The sequence below is a fragment of the Maylandia zebra genome, linkage group LG10, assembly GCF_041146795.1.
Source record: "Maylandia zebra isolate NMK-2024a linkage group LG10, Mzebra_GT3a, whole genome shotgun sequence".
Taxonomy (NCBI): domain Eukaryota; kingdom Metazoa; phylum Chordata; class Actinopteri; order Cichliformes; family Cichlidae; genus Maylandia; species Maylandia zebra.
The window spans coordinates 6326132-6348530 of record NC_135176.1 but is presented as its reverse complement, the minus strand read 5'-3'; the positions used below and the strand labels follow the sequence as shown (position 1 = coordinate 6348530).

Below are 22399 nucleotides of genomic sequence, written 5' to 3'. Positions count from 1 at the left end.
CATTCCTTTTGCACAATAAGTTTCTTGGATTTTGCACACCACTGTTGCTTGTGAAGCTTGCACACAAGAATTTCACTCACATGTGCTGCAGTAATGTGATGTGACAATAAAAGTGATTTGATTTGAGAAGTCCTCATTTTAAAGTCTGGGTTGTAAACAGGACTGGACTGGGACAAAAAAAAAAAAAAAATCATCCGGGGCATTTTGACTAGAGAACAGCCCACCAGGTATTATAGGAAAAGCCATAAAGCCTTTGAATGAAAACAAATGCTGTTGTGACTGTGATGTACACTGTCTTGTTGGTATATATGTATCAATCTAATAAACTTAAACCTACACCATCCTCCCTATTCTGGTATTTTAAACAGTACTTACCAGAAATATCAAACAACCTAATCAATAATTACATATACAGTGGGGCAAAAAAGTATTTAGTCAGCCACCGATTGTGCAAGTTCCCCCACCTAAAATGATGACAGAGGTCAGTAATTTGCACCAGAGGTACACTTCAACTGTGAGAGACAGAATGTGAAAAAAAAAAAAATCCATGAATCCACATGGTAGGATTTGTAAAGAATTTATTCGTAAATCAGGGTGGAAAATAAGTATTTGGCCAATAACAAAAATACAACTCAATACTTTGTAACATAACCTTTGTTGGCAATAACAGAGGTCAAACGTTTACTATAGGTCTTTACCAGGTTTGCACACACAGTAGCTGGTATTCTGGCCCATTCCTCCATGCAGATCTTCTCGAGAGCAGTGATGTTTTGGGGCTGTCGCCGAGCAACACGGACTTTCAACTCCCGCCACAGATTTTCTATGGGGTTGAGGTCTGGAGACTGGCTAGGCCACTCCAGGACTTTCAAATGCTTCTTACGGAGCCACTCCTTTGTTGCCCGGGCGGTGTGTTTTGGATCATTGTCATGTTGGAAGACCCAGCCTCATTTCATCTTCAAAGTTCTCACTGATGGAAGGAGGTTTTGGCTCACAATACATGGCCCCATTCATTCTGTCCTTAACACGGATCAGTCGTCCTGTCCCCTTGGCAGAAAAACAGCCCCATAGCATGATGTTTCCACCCCCATGCTTCACAGTAGGTATGGTGTTCTTGGGATGCAACTCAGTATTCTTCTTCCTCCAAACACGACGAGTTGAGTTTATACCAAAAAGTTCTACTTTGGTTTCATCTGACCACATGACATTCTCCCAATCCTCTGCTGTATCATCCATGTGCTCTCTGGCAAACTTCAGACGGGCCTGGACATGCACTGGCTTCAGCAGCGGAACACGTCTGGCACTGCGGGATTTGATTCCCTGCCGTTGTAGTGTGTTACTGATGGTGACCTTTGTTACTTTGGTCCCAGCTCTCTGCAGGTCATTCACCAGGTCCCCCCGTGTGGTTCTGGGATCTTTGCTCACCGTTCTCATGATCATTTTGACCCCACGGGATGAGATCTTGCGTGGAGCCCCAGATCGAGTGAGATTATCAGTGGTCTTGTATGTCTTCCATTTTCTGATGATTGCTCCCACAGTTGTTTTTTTCACACCAAGCTGCTTGCCTATTGTAGATTCACTCGTCCCAGTCTGGTGCAGGTCTACAATACTTTTCCTGGTGTCCTTCGAACGCTCTTTGGTCTTGGCCTTGGCAGAGTTTGGAGCCTGACTGTTTGAGGCTGTGGACAGGTGTCTTTTATACAGATGATGAGTTCAAACAGGTGCCATTCATACAGGTAACGAGTGGGGGACAGAAAAGCTTCTTACAGAAGACATTACAGGTCTGTGAGAGTCAGAGATTTTCCTTGTTTGAGGTGACCAAATACTTATTTTCCACCCTAATTTACGAATAAATTCTTTACAAATCCTACCATGTGGATTCATGGATTTTTTTTTTCACATTCTGTCTCTCACAGTTGAAGTGTACCTCTGGTGCAAATTACTGACCTCTGTCATCATTTTAAGTGGGGGAACTTGCACAATCGGTGGCTGACTAAATACTTTTTTGCCCCACTGTAACTAACTAGCAGGGTTGCCAACTCCCAGTAAAAAAATAGGGGACCACCCCCCCACCCTCCGCCTCATGATGCTTAATCGACGTAATCGACTTTAATGTATTGCCAGGGTAAAGGGTAAAACAAATGCACAGAAACCAGTTATTTTTCTACAGTAATTAAATAGATTCAATATCTTTCTGCAACAGAATTGCAGACTGCACACATGGTACTATAGCTTATTAGGGCATATATTAGACTTAATATTTACTATATACAATAATGAATTTTTATATACATCAGATGACCACTTTGGTTGTAAGATTCGGTTGTATTTATTAAAACCTAGACATTTTAAATGAGAATAAGAAAGAAAAGTATACGGCTGTGGCTCCAGCAAACATCAGCTGATACTAGAAAGTAATATCAAATAAATTATAACAACAGCTTATCAAGCTTAAACGTGTTGCTGTTGTTTAGCGCGACATCCGCTGGTTTCGTCTTTCTGGCGCAAAGTGGGGGATAAACAAACGAGACGGGACTTAGGACAGCAAAGCCGATCAGCTGATCATTGATGAGTTTCATGATTGAAGTAGCAACAGGAGATGGAGGGGGAGAGAATGAGAGAAGAAGAGGCAGCTATGCAGCGTAAAGACACAGAATAACTCCAGTTTTGTGTCTTTTTTAAATTTTTTGCTGAAGTTCGGGACAAATGACGTTCCTTTACACCTAAATACGGAACTTTAAAATAATAACCCCTGACTCTGCTCTGTGTGTGTGTGTGTGTGTGTGTGTGCGCGCGCGAGCGCGTGTGCGCGCGTGCGTGTGTGTGTGTGTGTTGGAAAGGTTAAAGGTTGAGGGGTTTTCTCTCTCTAATTTGTCCCCTTACTGTAACATCAGTCAGTATTATCTTTGCCACACACACACAACGTATCTACATGTTTTCTCTACATTTCCACAAAACGAAGAATAAAACACCACAGAGCAGTTTCCTCTTATGAATACTACAGAAGCTCAGTGTGACGATATTAACGATATTTTGCGTTGTTTATGAGTAATTTTATCCATATTAATCTTGAGGACTTTGCACAGTCTCTAAACGCTACAATATAACAACGATTCTAATTGGCGAAGACACCCCGTCAATCAAAAACGGTGTCCATTCACGTACGGAATTGCATGACGGGGTGGCTCTTTTCGGTCCGTACAGAATTCTGTAAAACTGTTGATAGTTTCTCGGCTAAAGCTGTTAAAGAAGAATCATGCAGTTGACTAGCCGTGTCAAGTGGTGCTTTTGACAGGTACGTATCTTTAACCCCGCTGGTATATATCAATAGAACATTTTTGAATCAGTTATCACGCGCAAACGCCCAGGAAGCTTATAACAAGTAGGCACTCGGACGATATTGATTGGAACAGCGGTAAGTACGTAGTTATCGGTGTTTTTACGTGCAACCGCAGCTTTTCGGTGACCTTTGACACCCAGGCTGAGCTCAAAGATATAAAGTTAAGTGAAAGATGGTGTTGGCGAGTACAGGCCAGTCTGTGAATGAGCACTTCGGAAACCGGGGGAGGGGAGGGAATAGATGAGATATGAATTTTCTCCCACCTCGAGGAAAACGAAAGTGATTTCTGTTATATTGAGTGACTGAAAAAGTGTGTGTTTTCCCCAGATTGAACCCATAACGGTGTTATTATGGTGGGTTGAAGCAGTTTAATGTGTCGCCTTCGCCGACAGTAGCATTCATCATCTGGTTAAGTCCTGCGTTTCTGTACCACAATAAAGTTCTAGAGAATAACAAGGTCGACATCCGGTTTGTGTTATGAAATAAAAGCTTTCAATTGACGGTAGTGTTTTATATTTTTATAACATAAAATTGCTGTTCGCAAGACAAGGGGAGGATAGTATTTAAATTAATATTTTAGAGAAAGATGGATGTTGTTAAGTCCTAGGGCAAAATGGAAAGTTTTTGTTTATTAATGGGTCACAAGTAAAACTGAAGAAGTTAATAATTCCTATGACAAGAAAGTATTTGGCAATATATACTCTCTCTCTCTCTGTGTGTGTGTGTTAGTGTGTGTGTATAAATTAAAAGCTAATTAGTGGGGCCTTGTGCTCACTTGTGGGGCTTGTTACTCCCTAATGCGCTGTTAAATGTCATTTACATACATTTTCCCCAATCAAGCTAATGTTGTTGCAGAATTGTTGCAGTGTAAAAAAAAATGACTGAGAACAGTGTATTTTATATTCATACGTCATGTCTGTGGCAGATTCATCTTCATCACTCATACAGCCTTTCCATAATTAATTCAAAGTAATTATTTTATATGAACTATTACAATATTATCCCAGACTTCTGGCAGATTCTTCCAGAAAATTTTTTACAACCCTGGTCCTTGATCTGTGCGCATCCTGTCCAGGGCTTACCCTATGGCAGGTGGGACGCTCTCCAAGCCCCCCCCCCCCACACCCTGAATCGGATAAGCAGAAGAGCATGGATCACACGTCAAAGATAATATAAATAAATACCTGTACCTGGAGTGAAGATTGATATAGTTTTGCTGAAATATGTGAAGTTTTATTTTAATGGTAAATAACACCACTTCCTGTTTCTGTTGGTGTTCTTTGAATCGACTTGACCTCGCTTGCTTTCGTACAGCCAGTGCAGAACTGTTATGATGTGTCAATAAGTTAAAAAGGTGGACGGCGCCAGTGATGAGAGCCCCCTTCGGTACTTGAGCAGGATACCGGAGGTATGTTCAGACGTTTAGGGAGTGGTCATGACAGAGAACGTGTGGTTCTATGTTTTTTACGTGAAAAAGCAGTCGCTGTTTTGTCAGCCTCTCAGTCACTCACACCGAAAATTGTTCTAATCGCTGTTTGGACATGATGTCCGCCTGCTGGCTTGTCCTTTTCATGTTTTTCCCTCGTCCACATCTCATTGCTTACCATTGTTAGAAAGCATACAGTGTTGTCACGGTTAGGGTGCTGCCAGATATTTCCTCAGTTCTGTTTCAAATCGCCGTATAAAATAAATGGCAACTGTTTCACGGTGAGGTGGTATGCCCCCGCCGCCTCCTCCTATCCGCATCAAATACATGGCCACAGACCTGCGTTGTATGTAAAGGAACAGTTGAAACAGCACAAATACGTGAAATCCAGTTTGTGTCGGTGTCTTTGGTAACAGCTGCTCGATACCTTTTTACAGTATTGGAAACTATTGCACATTAAAAGCGTACCTCGTCCAGTTAGCACAGCTAGCAAGCTAACTAGCTACTTTTATTCCTAGTAACAGTGTGAGGAAATAGAACTACTGCTGTGCAAAACACTGACCACAGATGCATGTGCCCGGTCAAAAAATTCCCACTTTAATTAACCAGAGAGATTGTTTTCCTTCTTGGTGTGGGAGGCATTTTCGGCGACATTGTCGGGGAGTTTGACAGGAGTGAAATATCCCCACTACTGTACCGTACTTGGGTTTTTTCCTCCTCTAAACCAAAGCAAGATGGACTCGCATTTTGCTTGTCTGTCTTGTCAAGGCTTACGTCGACATTTTGCACGCAGATTTTAAAACAAATGTGTGCTTAGTGGTAGAAGCGTGTTAAATGGACGAACGGGTCGTTTATTCACGCAGCTCGCATATTTTGTGGCGTTACTGTTCACGAGGCTCGACACAGTACATCGGTACCCTCAACACAGATAGTCCGATCGGGCATCTGCCGATTTACCTGAGACCACTGCGTAGCAAAATAGTCACTGCAACTGTGCCTCCTTAATTCGGGGCAGTTAGATGAAATGAACCCGGTGGTCAAAGGGTTTTGGCCTACATGTCTTGTTCTGGCTACAAGGGCGAATTCATTGAAATGAGACAATGCCTCTCGATATTTTCACGCCGGTGGGGTCTCGTGCTATGCAATGTTTACTCACTAATGCGCTGTTAAAGTTGTTTTGCATACATTTTTTGCACTCAATCAAGCTCATGGTGTTGCGGAATCATTGCAGAGATGGAAGTGTAAAAGATCACTGAGCGGTGTCTTGTGTTTTATAGGTCATCGTCATTGCATGACAAAGGCTGTGACAGATTCATCTTCATCACTCATACAGCATTTCTATAATTTTCTTCAGTAAGTATTCCTGTTTTCCACACAACATTCATAAAAGCAACTGCTGTCATCTAGTCTAACTGTGGTTCACAGTCATTATATCATTCATTCATTGAATGGTAATTAAATTTGTCCTATGTTTGATACACATCCAGAAGTGCAAACATGTGGAAAAATTAAACATCAGCAAGTGAAAATAAACAGAAAGGATACATTTACAATGTTCAGTAATTTGCCTGGTTTGTGTGTAAAACATTAAAATGTAGTAAGAGAACTACAGCTGAACACAGGGGTGCCATTTTATTAAAACGATGATTTCGCTTGGTAGCTCTTCATAATAGTCTACAACTAAGAGTGCACTTCCCCTTGAATGAAATAGAACTTCCGAATTGGAATTTGTACCAGAGATTATGATGTCATTATATTTATTTACAAATACCAGCAGTGCACTAGAATAAGAAGGTGACATTGAAATTGTTACATGAAAAAAATAATTAGACTGTCATTTTTAATTTTTTAAGAGAAATTGGTCCCAAGGAGGTACAGTACATATAAAAAGTGTACACATTCCTGTTTAAATGTAACCTATAACCTGCTCAGTTGAATTGAAAAACAAATCTGTTTAAATGTTTTTTTTAAATGTTTAAAAATGGTTACATAACTTTGCACACCCTTAAACTGATACGTTGTATTCACATCAATCAGTCTTATTGGTAAGAGTCTATCAGCATGGCAAATCTCGAGTTGGCAATATTTGCCCACTCTTCCTTGCAAATATGCTCCAAATCTTTGGGATTGTGAGGTCATCTCTTATGTCTTTAGGTTGCCCCACATACTCTGGGTACTGGTGGACCATTTCAAAACTTTACTTTTTTCTGGTGAAATCATTGTTTTGTTGTTTTTGCATTCGTGGGATCCTTGAGTTTTGTTGTCTTTAAAGTTGAAAGTCTTCTTCATTGTCATCTTCCTAGCAGACATCAAAAACTTTGGATCCAAAAGCGACTGGTGTTTGTAACTGTACACAATTGACTAAAGCTGCATTTCCAACTGAAGAAAAGCAACCCCAAACCATGACCCTGCCACCATGTGTATGGTGGTCTTTTGGTTATGGATAGTATTGTCAGAGCTAAGCGTACAACCAGTTCAACCATGGTCTTATCATACTATTACACATTTTACTATATGCTTTTGGGAAACTTTGAGTATTTTTTTGCAAATTGTAGCCTGGCTTAGATGTTTTGTTTTGGTTGTTTGTTTGTTTTTGTTTTTGTTTTTTTTAGAAAAGGCTACCATCTTGCAAACCTACCCCATAGTCCAGACATATGGAGAATACAGGAAATTTCTGTCACATGTAGTACACAACTAGCACTTCCCAGTACTGTAGCTGCAACTCCTTCAGTGTTGTTGTAGTTCTTTTAGCAGCCTCTATGATGAGTTTTCGTCTTGTTGTTTCATCAGTTTTGGGGACGCCCAGTTCTTTGCAATATTACTGTTTTTCCATATTTTTTCCACTTTTAACTTTGACTGTCTTCACTGTGTTCCATGATACAGTGGGGCAAAAAAGTATTTAGTCAGCCACCGATTGTGCAAGTTCCCCCACCTAAAATGATGACAGAGGTCAGTAATTTGCACCAGAGGTACACTTCAACTGTGAGAGACAGAATGTGGAAAAAAACAAATCCATGAATCCACATGGTAGGATTTGTAAAGAATTTATTCGTAAATCAGGGTGGAAAATAAGTATTTGGCCAATAACAAAAATACAACTCAATACTTTGTAACATAACCTTTGTTGGCAATAACAGAGGTCAAACGTTTACTATAGGTCTTTACCAGGTTTGCACACACAGTAGCTGGTATTTTGGCCCATTCCTCCATGCAGATCTTCTCGAGAGCAGTGATGTTTTGGGGCTGTCGCCGAGCAACACGGACTTTCAACTCCCACCACAGATTTTCTATGGGGTTGAGGTCTGGAGACTGGCTAGGCCACTCCAGGACTTTCAAATGCTTCTTACGGAGCCACTCCTTTGTTGCCCGGGCGGTGTGTTTTGGATCATTGTCATGTTGGAAGACCCAGCCTCGTTTCATCTTCAAAGTTCTCACTGATGGAAGGAGGTTTTGGCTCACAATACATGGCCCCATTCATTCTGTCCTTAACACGGATCAGTCGTCCTGTCCCCTTGGCAGAAAAACAGCCCCATAGCATGATGTTTCCACCCCCATGCTTCACAGTAGGTATGGTGTTCTTGGGATGCAACTCGGTATTCTTCTTCCTCCAAACACGACGAGTTGAGTTTATACCAAAAAGTTCTACTTTGGTTTCATCTGACCACATGACATTCTCCCAATCCTCTGCTGTATCATCCATGTGCTCTCTGGCAAACTTCAGACGGGCCTGGACATGCACTGGCTTCAGCAGCGGAACACGTCTGGCACTGCGGGATTTGATTCCCTGCCGTTGTAGTGTGTTACTGATGGTGACCTTTGTTACTTTGGTCCCAGCTCTCTGCAGGTCATTCACCAGGTCCCCCCGTGTGGTTCTGGGATCTTTGCTCACCGTTCTCATGATCATTTTGACCCCACAGGATGAGATCTTGCGTGGAGCCCCAGATCGAGTGAGATTATCAGTGGTCTTGTATGTCTTCCATTTTCTGATGATTGCTCCCACAGTTGATTTTTTTCACACCAAGCTGCTTGCCTATTGTAGATTCACTCTTCCCAGTCTGGTGCAGGTCTACAATACTTTTCCTGGTGTCCTTCGAAAGCTCTTTGGTCTTGGCCATGGCAGAGTTTGGAGTCTGACTATTTGAGGCTGTGGACAGGTGTCTTTTATACAGATGATGAGTTCAAACAGGTGCCATTCATACAGGTAACGAGTGGGGGACAGAAAAGCTTCTTACAGAAGACGTTACAGGTCTGTGAGAGCCAGAGATTTTCCTTGTTTGAGGTGACCAAATACTTATTTTCCACCCTAATTTACGAATAAATTCTTTACAAATCCTACCATGTGAATTCATGGATTTTTTTTTTCACATTCTGTCTCTCACAGTTGAAGTGTACCTCTGGTGCAAATTACTGACTTCTGTCATCATTTTAAGTGGGGGAACTTGCACAATTGGTGGCTGAGTAAATACTTTTTTGCCCCACTGTATATGCAATGTTGTGGATTTTCTTTTGGCATTTTAGCCTTTTTTGGATAGAGACGGTGTAGAAAGACAGGAAAGCAGGGAAGACATGCAACAAAGGGGTGCAGGTTGGTCTCAGGCCACTACTTTCTGGCCAGGTGCCACCTGGATGTCTGCTCACCCACTGAGCTAAACTGGCACCATGAACATTTTTCTGTAGGGCTGTGCAATATGACCAAAATCTCATATCCCGATGTAAGAATTCTATCGTCCTGATAACGATATAAATCACAAAAATGTAACATTTTCTGTAAATTCTGTGAATCTCGGGCAGCTCGACTTGCGGGAAGTGCTTCCAGCTGCGCGTCATGTAGCTGGAGTCGAGTGTTTTAACAGATGCATGAAACTATACATTTTTAGACATAAGTTGTAACGGCCGCCATTTTCTTTGTGAGTATTTATTACACGGCGTGCTGGGGGGAAAAGCCTGTTCTACCGTTTGAGTCTAAGGTTTATTTTTTAGCACCTGGCGGCTCTTTTTTTTGCTTCTCATCCGTGAATAATCTGCTCTTTCACGTGATTCAGTTTATTTTGAAAAGTCTCAACAGGATCTTGAGCTTTATTGTGAAAAGTTTATGTGGAATATAAACAAGCGGACACGCGATGGTGTTACCGTCGTTGTTGCTAACCAAAACGCATAAAAACAGGCGCTTGTCGTCCCTAGTGTGGTTATATTAAATATAAGAGAAAGAGAGAACTTTAAGAAATTAATATAGCCACTACAGTGACCATCAAAACGATGACAAAATATTGCCGTAAACAGTTTATTTTGCGACACCATGAAACAAACGATAGTGTAAAATGAAACGATAGACGTTTTTATATTGTCATCCAATATATATCGTTATATCGAACAGCCCTATTTTTCTGTATCGTTCACATTACTGATACCTTCAAGGTCTCTTTGATGCTTTGTGAATTCCCCGTGAACCATGGCCTTTTCCTGTATCAAACAACTGAGTAAATGTCAGAAAAAAATCTTACTAGAACAGCTGAACTTTATTTGTGGTGAATCAGGCTGTCTTTACTTGATGGCATGTGTTTACGCAAGAAGACTGATTGCTGTGGTTAAATCAAAAGGTGCTTCAACAAAGTGTTGTTTTAAGGATACGCACACTTTTGCAACCAGCTCATTGTATGTTTTTCATTTTATATTTTTTCCCTAAAAGATGTGTTTGTTTTTTCCAGTTGAAATGTACAGGTTATAGGTCATATTAAATATGGGAAAAGTTTTAAAATTATTTATTAGGGTCTCTATTATTATATCACGTGGTACTGCACCAAAACTAGAAGGTTTACAAATGAAAATACATTTGTAAAATCCATTCTTTTTCATTTCTCTTGTTCCTTATAGTTTAGGTGGGTGTCTTGTAGATAAACTACACTCAACAAAAATATAAACGCAACACCTTTGTTACTGCTCCCATTCCCCATGGGATGGACGTAGAGACCTAAAATTCATTCCAGATACACAATATAACCATCCCTCCCAAACAGTGGTCACAAATCAGTCCAAATGTGTGGTAGTGGGCACATCTGCTATATTGAGATAATCCATCCCACCTCACAGGTGTGCCACATCAGGATGCTGATCTGACATCATGAGTAGTGCACAGGTGTACCTCAGACTGCCCACAACAAAAGGCCACCCTGGAATGTGTAGTTTTTTGCGCTATTGGGGGTCTGGGGACCCAGAACCAGTCAGTATCTGGTGTGACCACCATTTGCCTCATGCAGTGCAACACATCATCGCATGGAGTCTATCAGATTGTCAATTGTGGCCTGTGGAATGTTGGTCCACTCCACTTCAATGGCTGTGCGAGGTTGTTGGATATTCGTGGGAACTGGTACATGCTGTCGTATACGCCGGTCAAGCACATCCCGAACATGCTCAATGGGTGACATGTCCGGTGAGTATGCTGGCCATGCAAGAACTGGGACATTCTCAGCTGCCATCTGCCCTGAACAATGTGAACCATGATTCATCCGTGAAGCGCACACCTCTCCAACGTGCCAGACGCCATCGAATATGAGCATTTGCCCACACAAGTCTGTTACGGCGACGAGCTGGAGTCAGGTCAAGACCCCGATGAGGACGACGGGCATGCAGTTGAGCGTCCCTGAGACGGTTTCTGACAGTTTGTGCAGAAATTGTTTGGTTGTGCAAACCAATTGTTCCAGCAGCTGTCTGGGTGGCTGGTCTCAGACGATCTTGGAGGTGAACCTGCTGGATGTGGAGGTCCTGGGCTGGTGTGGTTACACGAGGTCTGCGGTTGTGAGGCCGGTTGGATGTGCTGCCATATTCTCTGAAACGCCTGTGGAGACGGCTTATGGTTGAGAAATAAACATTCAATGCACGGGCGACAGATCTGGTTGACATTGCTGCTGTCAGCATGCCAATTGCACGCTCCCTCATTGCTTGTGGCATCTGTGGCATTTTGCTGTGAGACAAAACTGCACATTCCAGGGTGGCCTTTTGTTGTGGGCAGTCTGAGGTACACCTGTGCACTACTCATGATGTCAGATCAGCATCCTGATGTGGCACACCTGTGAGGTGGGATGGATTATCTCAATATAGCAGATGTGCCCACTACCACACATTTGGACTGATTTGTGACCGCTGTTTGGGAGGGATGGTTATATTGTGTATCTGGAATGAATTTTAGGTCTCTACGTCCATCCCATGGGGAATGGGAGCAGTAACAAAGGTGTTGCGTTTATATTTTTGTTGAGTGTATATGTGCTTTTTCTTTCCTCATTTTTCTTAAATTTTACTACTTTTTATCTGGTTCAACAGACCATTTACACTAAATGAAAAAACGTCTATCCTGCCACTACCCATGCTACGACTGTTTGATTCTTCTTTAGGCAGTAGGCAGTATAAACAGTCCACTCCAGGAACCTAAATATGTGAACATTAAATAAATATTACAGCTGTCCAGAACATCAGCCATACAGCGAACCCTTAATTTTAATTGAACAACAAGAAAAAGAAATGTGCTGTGGGGTCTCTTTTATGACCTTATGAAGACCCAGATTCATAATACGGAAATCTTTAATAATATATGTAACATGCTGGACATATCACAGTGCTAAACTCACTATCAGTCCCCTTTATCATTGGACTCTCAGTGTTCAGCCGTCATTCCTGCTCTTGGCATCTAAATACTTGGATAACAGTAAAGGTTTGATTTTTACAGTATTTCTTAGATGAAAGAAACAAGACTAGATGAGCTCAGACATGTGTGACTCATCTCACTGATACAAATATATAGTTTTATTATTACTTTTATTACTTGCAAGAAAGGTAATGTGTTTGTCAGGAAGCTTAGCGCTTACCATTATCATTCATAAAAATAAATTTACAGAAGAAGACAACATTATGGGATAGTGGATCAGCCTCAAGTACTGGAGAGACTGATGGAAAAACAGGAGCAGCAAAGGTTAGGCCTGAACCCCCCTTAGTTAGGTCATTGACAAGACTGGTTACGGGTACCAACTATGGAATGGAGCAATTATCAGGCACCTTCTTTACATGGATGACATCAAGCTGTATGCCGAGAGTGAATGAAACATCGATACACTGATCCAAACCACCAGGATCTACAGCAACGACACTGACATTGGAATACCATTCGAAATGGAGAAGTTTAGTTGGATGGTAACAAAGAGAGGAAAAGTAGTCAGAACTGAGGGGGTTGCAGAAAGGGAAGATTATAGAAATTCAAGTCAGCTACAAGTACCTTGTAGTCCCACAGGCAAATGGACGTTATGGAGAGGCTGCTAGCCACAACCACTAAATAGACTGAAAGACAACACAGAGGCAGTAATAGTGGCAGCACAGGAACAGCTTCTAAGCACAAGATACATACAGTGGGGCAAAAAAGTATTTAGTCAGCCACCGATTGTGCAAGTTCCCCCACTTAAAATGATGACAGAGGTCAGTAATTTGCACCAGAGGTACACTTCAACTGTGAGAGACAGAATGTGAAAAAAAAATCCATGAATTCACATGGTAGGATTTGTAAAGAATTTATTCGTAAATTAGGGTGGAAAATAAGTATTTGGTCACCTCAAACAAGGAAAATCTCTGGCTCTCACAGACCTGTAACATCTTCTGTAAGAAGCTTTTCTGTCCCCCACTCGTTACCTGTATGAATGGCACCTGTTTGAACTCATCATCTGTATAAAAGACACCTGTCCACAGCCTCAAACAGTCAGACTCCAAACTCCGCCATGGCCAAGTCCAAAGAGCTTTCGAAGGACACCAGGAAAAGCATTGTAGACCTGCACCAGACTGGGAAGAGTGAATCTACAATAGGCAAGCAGCTTGGTGTGAAAAAATCAACTGTGGGAACAATCATCAGAAAATGGAAGACATACAAGACCACTGATAATCTCCCTCGATCTGGGGCTCCACGCAAGATCTCATCCCGTGGGGTCAAAATGATCATGAGAACGGTGAGCAAAGATCCCAGAACCACACGGGGGGACCTGGTGAATGACCTGCAGAGAGCTGGGACCAAAGTAACAAAGGTCACCATCAGTAACACACCACAACGGCAGGGAATCAAATCCCGCAGTGCCAGACGTGTTCCGCTGCTGAAGCCAGTGCATGTCCAGGCCCGTCTGAAGTTTGCCAGAGAGCACATGGATGATACAGCAGAGGATTGGGAGAATGTCATGTGGTCAGATGAAACCAAAGTAGAACTTTTTGGTATAAACTCAACTCGTCGTGTTTGGAGGAAGAAGAATACTGAGTTGCATCCCAAGAACACCATACCTACTCTGAAGCATGGGGGTGGAAACATCATGCTATGGGGCTGTTTTTCTGCCAAGGGGACAGGACGACTGATCCGTGTTAAGGACAGAATGAATGGGGCCATGTATCGTGAGATTTTGAGCCAAAACCTCCTTCCATCAGTGAGAACTTTGAAGATGAAACGAGGCTGGGTCTTCCAACATGACAATGATCCAAAACACACCGCCCGGGCAACAAAGGAGTGGCTCCGTAAGAAGCATTTGAAAGTCCTGGAGTGGCCTAGCCAGTCTCCAGACCTCAACCCCATAGAAAATCTGTGGCGGGAGTTGAAAGTCCGTGTTGCTCAGCGACAGCCCCAAAACATCACTGCTCTCGAGAAGATCTGCATGGAGGAATGGGCCAGAATACCAGCTACTGTGTGTGCAAACCTGGTAAAGACCTATAGTAAACGTTTGACCTCTGTTATTGCCAACAAAGGTTATGTTACAAAGTATTGAGTTGTATTTTTGTTATTGACCAAATACTTATTTTCCACCCTGATTTACGAATAAATTCTTTACAAATCCTACCATGTGGATTCATGGATTTTTTTTTCACATTCTGTCTCTCACAGTTGAAGTGTACCTCTGGTGCAAATTACTGACCTCTGTGATCATTTTAAGTGGGAGAACTTGCACAATCGGTGGCTGACTAAATACTTTTTTGCCCCACTGTAGATGTTGCTACACCAGACCTCAGATAGTAGGGTTCAAGATGCTAGCAGAGAGGGCATACATGGAATGCCATAACCAATTAGGTGGCATAGTATACAGAAACATCTGTGCCAGTTAGCTAAGGAACACAAGAAGCTTCAAAAAGCCAATGGCTAAAAGAGGAGTTAAGAGATGTGTAGGATGAAGGCAACAGCGGGGACTAGTGGTAATTTGAGCGCTTGGGACAGGGACACCTTAAACTGGGCGAGTAGCTCCAGTTTATGGTAAATGGACTGGTTCTTATGTAGCGCTTTTCTACTCTGTCCGAGCACTCAAAGCGCTTTATACAGCTAATTCATTCACCCAATCACGCCCATTCACACAAGCACTTCTAAGCTTAAGTGCTAAGTATCTTACATTGATACACATTCACACTCCGATGGATGCATCGGAGAGCAACATGGGGTTAGTATCTTGCCCAAGGATATTTGGCATGCAGACTGGAGCAGCCTGGGATCGAACCACTGACTTCCAGAGTTGGAAGAAGGATTCCAAAATAGCAGTTCTCTCCTCCTTGCAATGTGTCTAGCGCAACAGTGAGTGGCTTCAACACAATACAATACTCCTTTAGGAACAGATACTCCCGATCAGTGAAGCATTTGATTCCAAACTGAGTACAGACAGTATTTAAGTCAGCAAGGGGAATGTCAGTGATCCTGGACAGGGCGTCATGAAATGAATTCCATTGTGTTGAAACGGGAACTATGAGTTTTTTCTTGAAAAAATTATCTACTAACTCTGAAGCAACAAAAGAATGGTTTGCTTTTGTCCACATTGCAGAACACTTTGAAGTTGCACTTCTGTAGATGAATTTTGCCTCATTTGCTTGAAGCCATTTCTCAACATCATGAAAAATTAACTTCAGTGTGTGTGATGCACACCTTAAGTGTGGAGGGAGAGAAAACTGTCCTTCAGATTCTGTGGAGAGGGACTGCTCAACATCAGTAAATGTCACCTCTTCATCTTCTTCGGATTCTTCATCAGAGTCTGATTTTTGGAGCATTCTAAAAGCTTTGATAAAATTGGACCCGTTGTCGGTCACGGTGGCTGTCACTTTAGAGTTCAGTCCATAAGCCGAATGTACTTGCTCGATTTCATTGCCGATTACATCATATGTATGTCTACCTCTAACTCTTTTACATGCTAGCGCTGCATGTCCTCGTACAAAAGTAAAAGGATCAATCCAATATGCCGTCATTCCGAGAAAATTTTTGTTATGACTGGTCCAAATGTCAGCAGTCGTGGAAATATATTCCAAACTCTCGAATGTCCCTTTAAGCTCCATTTCCACGTCAGCATAACACTTATCTAAGTAAGTAGAAAACGTTCACGTCGTGTCAGGTGCTTCAGTAGATTACTCGTGCTATTGACAGCGGCCGATAGTTTTTTCTCCCCAGGACATAGCTTACATATTACTTTAATGTTCTTGTCTGCTTGTTTCAGAAAAGTGAAGTGACGGGAATATTTCCATTTCATAAAGCAGCCACTCGCTTCAGCCAAGTCCGACATCTTCCACTTCAGGATACAACTATGCAGTGAACTGGCGTGAAATGACGTGCACCTGCACTACATCAATGTTATAGTGGCAGAGTTTACTTTTACCTTTAGATGATAAAATAATGAAATTAAATAATGATATTCAGCGAGTTCAATTATTTTACAATTTAACACAAGTACATTGTAAGTAACTGTAATTAAAAAACGAACAATAATCAGTTACTCTGCTTTTTCAGTGGAAAAGTAATTTAATTACAGTACCAAACACTGGCTGAGGCACATACACATAGGTTGACAACATTCTGCATAGTCATTCACTACAGACCTCCAAACTTCATATGACCTTCAGCTCAAGAACAGTGAATAGAGATCTTCATGAAATGGTTTTCTATGGCTTAGCAGCTTAACATCCCCAAGCACAGTGCAAAGCATTGGATGCAGCAGTGTATAGCATAGCCAAAAAACAAAGAAATAAGAAAGGGGGCAAATACTATTTCTTGGCACTGCATGCCCAGGGACACCAGCTTTAAGTAAACCTTTGTCCTACTTGTTCACAGTATCTTATTACTATAACACTCCAGTAAAATCTATTTTGTCAGCAAGTATCACAGATTCCATGCTTGATGCTTTCACTGTGTGTTTTGTACAAACTTATAGTGCCCATTCTGATGTGTTTTTTCTTTTCTTTTGCTTTAGGTGCAGTAGTACGATGAAGGGTGGAGGAAGGAGCAAGGAGCCACCTGTTGCAGGGGAGGTCACTGGCAAACGCCCCAAGCGCAAATGCCTACAGTGGCACCCACTTCTCTCCAAAAAGGCTCTTGATTTCTCTGAGGAGGAGGAGGAAGAAGATGAAGAGGAGCTGGTGAAGGTTAGTGGGTTTCCACTACAGGTTGTTCCTGTAATAACTTCTGCCCAACTGAATAACTAATATTTCAGATTATTACAAATAAATCAGACAGAAACTATGGTGCAACATTGAATCAAAGGAATTTATTAAATTTTATTAGCAGGCAGGGCTGTTCAACCAGACACAGCATTCACAGTGTGAAGTCACAACAGAGGAAGTGGAGGAGGACACAAACGAACAGCGGGCACGCCGGCCAATGAATGCCTTTCTGCTCTTTTGCAAACGCCACCGCTCCCTGGTGCGGCAAGAACACCCTCGCTTGGACAATCGCGGGGCCACCAAAATCCTGGCTGACTGGTGGGCTGTCCTGGAACCCAAAGAGAAACAGAAATACACTGACATGGCCAAGGAGGTGAGGCTACTTTATGACTCTGAAGTTCATGATATTTCCATGTTTTGTTCAGCAGGGTCAAAGTGGTGCACTTCTGAATGAATTCTAAAACTTCAATGCAATTTCCTCTGATTTAAAAGTACAATAATGAAAACTAATTTCTGAATTTTAAGACTCATTCCTGTGGTACTCTATCCTAGGCCAGTAGTACTTAAAGAAGTGCTTGTAAAAAATAAAGGTGTTTTTTTTTTTTTTTTACCCATCCTTTTTGCTTGTCAGTTTATAATGTGAAATAGAAATACTTTGTTAAAGTATAAAAATGAAATGATCAATTAAATAAAAATTAAATTGCTTATAGGGTTTGCTTATAACCAAATTCATTCTGTATGTTCTTCCAGTACAAGGATGCCTTTATGAAGGCAAACCCAGGCTACAAGTGGTGTCCCACCACCAGCAAACCAGTTAAGAGCACTTCCTGTCAGCCAGTCAGCAATCCCCGCAAAAAAGTTTGGTCCTTTTCTTGCAACTCATCCAAGGACTCCACTGCCAAAAAAGTGCCCAAAACGGAAAGTATGCCACAGTTGAACTTTGCCATGGCAGGTGTGTATTATTAAATATTATTTATTATAGTGTAGCATAATAAAATATTGGCCTGTTTTGTAAATTAACGCTATTCCTCACTAGATCCTACAAAGATGGGGGGCCTGAGCATGTTGCTGCTAGCTGGGGAACATGCCCTCACAAACCGAGAGGTAGGTCACTTGATAAGCCACAGATACTGTTAGGTCCATAACTTGTTGGACAGCGACATACTTTTTGCAGTTTTGCCTCTGTCCACCACCACAGTGGATTTTAAATCAAACAATCAATGTAAGTGCTTTTCAATTCAAGAAATTGTTCGAGTGTTTGGCCTTAACTCTTCAGAAAACAGACAGTTTATAATTAGTCCCCCATTTTCAGAGACTTGAAATTACTTGGGCAAACTAGCATAATTTTAAATATAAGGATTGTTTTTAATCCTTTGTAGTCAACGAAGCCCAGAATCCATGGATATCACCAAATGCTGTATTTCAACCCTTGAGATGCCCTTCCAGGCCTTTACTACAGTCGTCTACATTTCCTGCTTGCTTGTGGTTCTTTCTGCCTTCAGCACGTGGAAAAACATGCTCTAACCTAATTACTTGACTGACTTGGAGATTGAAAAATATTCAATTTTTTTCCTTAAGAAACCCTTGGGTTACTTTTGTAGTATGCTTTAGGTCATTATTCATTTGCCTTGTAAAGCACTGTCCAATCCGTTTTTGGAAGACAGCAGAGAGTTGCCCTAAGGAATTCATCCTGCTTCATCTTTCAGCAATCACATAATCAAGAAGTACTAGTGACGTGATTTTACAGCAGGGGTGGGGAGCTCCAGGCCTCAAGGACCGGTGTCCTGTAGGTTTTAGATGTCACCCTGGATCAACATGCCTGAATCAAACGATTAGTTCATTACCAGGCCTCTGGAGAACTTCAAGACATGTTGAGGAGGTAATTTAGCCATTTAAATCAACTGTGTTGGATCAAGGACACGTCTAAAACCTGCAGGACACCGGCCCTTACGGCCTGGAGTCCCCCCACCCATGTTTTACAGCCATACATGCACGTACCATAACTATTGCCACCACCATATTTGACAAATGATTTGGTATGTTGTGGTTTGGATCATGAGCTGGTTCTCTTTCTCTGTAGCCTTCCTGTTTTTGGCAATAACCAGTGGTTTGCCCCACTGTATTTATAATCATCACGGCGTCTCTTGGTTGTAGATTTTGACAATGATCACTCATTAAATGTTCTTGATTTGGCTAGATGTTATGAAGCTTTTTGGGGGTTTTTTTGTTTTGCTTTTGTTTCTGTTTTTTTTTTTTAACCAAGGAAAGAATTCTGCAATCATCCACTTTGTTTTCCGTAGTCTTTCAGACCTTGTTGTGTTGCTGACAGTGCATTCATTCTTTTTAAGTATGTACCAGATTGTTGATTTTGGATACTCCTTAAGCTTTTTCATTCTCTTTTTCACTGTCTATTTTGCTTCTTCAAGCTAGTGATGGCCTCCTTCACTTGCACTGACATATATTTGCGGTTCATATTTAAAAGTAGGGTAAAAAGCTCTAGAATATAAATTTAGCAGCCTAAATGAGCTTCAAATATTATATCTGCTTCATTTGTCATAAAATAACAAGGGAACAGCCCTCACTTGGCTATGAAACTGCTTGCCAGACAGTTGTCCAATTATTTCCAAGCTTCTGAGAATGTGGGCCTATTAAAAAATGACTAGAATTCGTAAACGGTTAATGCAAACTTTTTTAAAAGTTTAAAACTGAATTAGAACTGGAAATCTGCACTTCATCACATTTTCATTGTTTGGTTTAAATTTCACTGTGTGGTGTACAGCAAAACAACAAATAATGTCTTTCTCCAACAAATTATTGCCTTAATGCTGTGCTCCATTTACCAAAAGTCAAATGTCATAGCTGGCAGTGATGTCACTTCCAAGTTAAATGCGTTCCATTAGGAAAAGCAATAAAAGAGGATATCTTTGCTTTAAGCACGGCAGAGACATTCATTTATCATTAGCAATAAAGCCCAAAGCCAGCCCAAAAACACTGCTTCAGCATTTTCATGGACAGGGTTGTCACAAATACACAACAGTAGTCATACAGATTTAAAAACGTTTCAGTTTTACGACTGATAATGTGAAGTGAGTGATGATGGGGGGTTTTCTTCCTTTCTTCCTTTTCTTTAAGTCAAATTTGAATTGAGGGGGCTTTGCACTCCGAAATGGAAGCTGAGATTTCTGACTTCCCACTTGAAATGTGAAGCAGTATAATTTTAGGTGCACTGTGATAATGCACAAGTTCTCCAGTAGAGGGCCTTCAATACTAATATTTTTTTCATTACCCCAAAGCCATAAAAGGCTGATGAGGTGTTGTTGTCACCCAGCATTGACACCTGGGATGTTGATACAAGTCGAGTACGAGGAATGGTATGATTTTCAAATTGTTACCATGTACCATGTATATCCGATTGAAAATCATACCATTCCTTGTTGTATTGACAACCTAGGTGTCCATGCTGCGTGTGTGTGTGTATATTTGAAAGCACCTGACCCAGTCAGTGAAGGAAACCATTTACTGAATTTAATTTAAATATCTAGTTAATATTATTTGCTTTGCTGATTTATATTATTAATAGAAAAGGAAGTCAACAAATAGTAATGTACATACTAATATAGATTAAGTTGCATGTGGCGAATAAACTTTGTACTTGAACTTGAACTAAGTTGCATAGCAGTTTATACATTAGTCAAAAAATAAAACTTACTTTACCAACTCGGGTACTGGCATATTAGTGTTGCTCACATATAATTGCATCATTGATTAGTTTTAAATTTATCTGATTAAAACGACAACTGTCTCGGGTTTGAGTTTTCGAAAAGTCATTTAATGCTGATGTGTTATTTAGTTTTATGTGTTTTTTACCCTCTTTATTTGATGCACAGATGTTTTCTGGGACAATACCAAACAGAGTGCCTGACATTTCTGAAAACAGGGTCCAGTCAGCCCTTTCACCAGTGGCTGAGGTAGGCTGAAATTTTAGTTCATGAAAGAGGTACCTATCATCATAACTAAGTCATTAGATGTGGGAGGAGTTACTCCAAAACACAAGAAAGTGCTCTGCATGGCCTAGAACTCAAAACCAGCCAGCAATACCACTGATTAATCACACAACTGAAAAATTTTAGGTCATCATTTTTCCAGAGATTACGATAATGTGAAAAAAATGAAAACATGTAGCACTTTTATTTTGCAGTGCTTCTTGTGTCATGGCAGGAGTCCTGACAGTGTTGCCACATGTCAATTCATCAAACGCATTTGGCTTTTTGAGAAATTGCCCCCAGTATTTACATAATTAATTACTTGTGATTAATTCCAAAAAACAAATGTATGTTTTTTTTATTGCCCTAGACTCAAAGTCTGGACACAGATTACATGCTTTGGTCTCATGCTTATGCTTGAAAACCCTTCAATGTAGCTGAATTAACCTCCAAAGACCCGAACTCTTTCATGGCATGCCTTTTTAATTTCTCTTTGCTATTTGGGCTTTATACTGTTGATAGAACACTATAAAGTCACAATTGAATAATGATGTGCAAAACTCTTTATTTGGTGTCTGAACACAGCTGAATTTTTCCTGAGTATAAAAACAAAATGAGAAACAACAATTGTGCCCCTTTGAGCAATATGGCTCATTTGAAAGCAATTTGAAAGAGCAAAATGTCGTATTGTGGTCTAGACAACCCAAAATGTGATGTGCCCATATGTGGGTGCCAGGCCCTACGACATTAAAACAATTCTGCAAAGAAGAGTAAACCAAACTGGTGATAACTGAGCATTCTCACCAGCAATGCTTGTTATTTCGAATGCTCTAGGTTTACTGTCAACACAGTTGTATTTGTTATTCGTAGTTGTTGTTGCTGAATATTAATGGTATCAGCAGAAAGCTGAACTGTGTGATCACACTTGTTACTGTGTGTTCACAGTCATCGCTGTCTGCAGCACCTGAAGGAAAGTTATGCAGACAGTCTGCTCTCTTCCAGCTTGCTGAGGTAAGAATTTTCATAGTATAATTGAGCAACCAAACTGGACTTCGTTTGAAAACTGAAATACAGATGCAGCCAATTTTAATTGCCGTTCCCAGCTGACTGACAGAAAACTCTCAGTCAGTTCCTATCCAGTTATCAATTGCTAGGAATCTCTCCTTCTCCTGTGATGTTTCTGCTTCTGAATAGGAACACCTCTATTATTCATTTGCTGTGTTACCAAGAGGTGGCAGT

General features: G+C 41.1%; 1 protein-coding gene across 6 annotated transcripts in view; it reads left to right on the top strand.

Moving 5' to 3' along the window:
- The first annotated feature begins 3186 nt into the window (after nucleotides 1–3186).
- The window catches only part of bbx (BBX high mobility group box domain containing), a 46363-nt gene continuing 27150 nt past the window's right edge, over nucleotides 3187–22399 (top strand). For 2 of the 6 annotated variants that reach the window (XM_004574908.3, XM_004574904.3), the window contains exons 1-8: nucleotides 4626–4745; nucleotides 6041–6116; nucleotides 16988–17159; nucleotides 17299–17550; nucleotides 17928–18129; nucleotides 18214–18281; nucleotides 21065–21145; nucleotides 22106–22171. In XM_004574908.3, the coding sequence (XP_004574965.1) occupies nucleotides 6055–6116; nucleotides 16988–17159; nucleotides 17299–17550; nucleotides 17928–18129; nucleotides 18214–18281; nucleotides 21065–21145; nucleotides 22106–22171 (903 nt within the window). In that variant the 5' untranslated portion in view covers nucleotides 4626–4745; nucleotides 6041–6054. Of the gene's footprint in view, nucleotides 3293–4625; nucleotides 4746–6040; nucleotides 6117–16987; nucleotides 17160–17298; nucleotides 17551–17927; nucleotides 18130–18213; nucleotides 18282–21064; nucleotides 21146–22105; nucleotides 22172–22399 lie in introns of those variants that run through there. The other 4 variants (XM_004574905.4, XM_004574907.4, XM_004574906.3 and 1 more) reach the window with 4 other exon arrangements.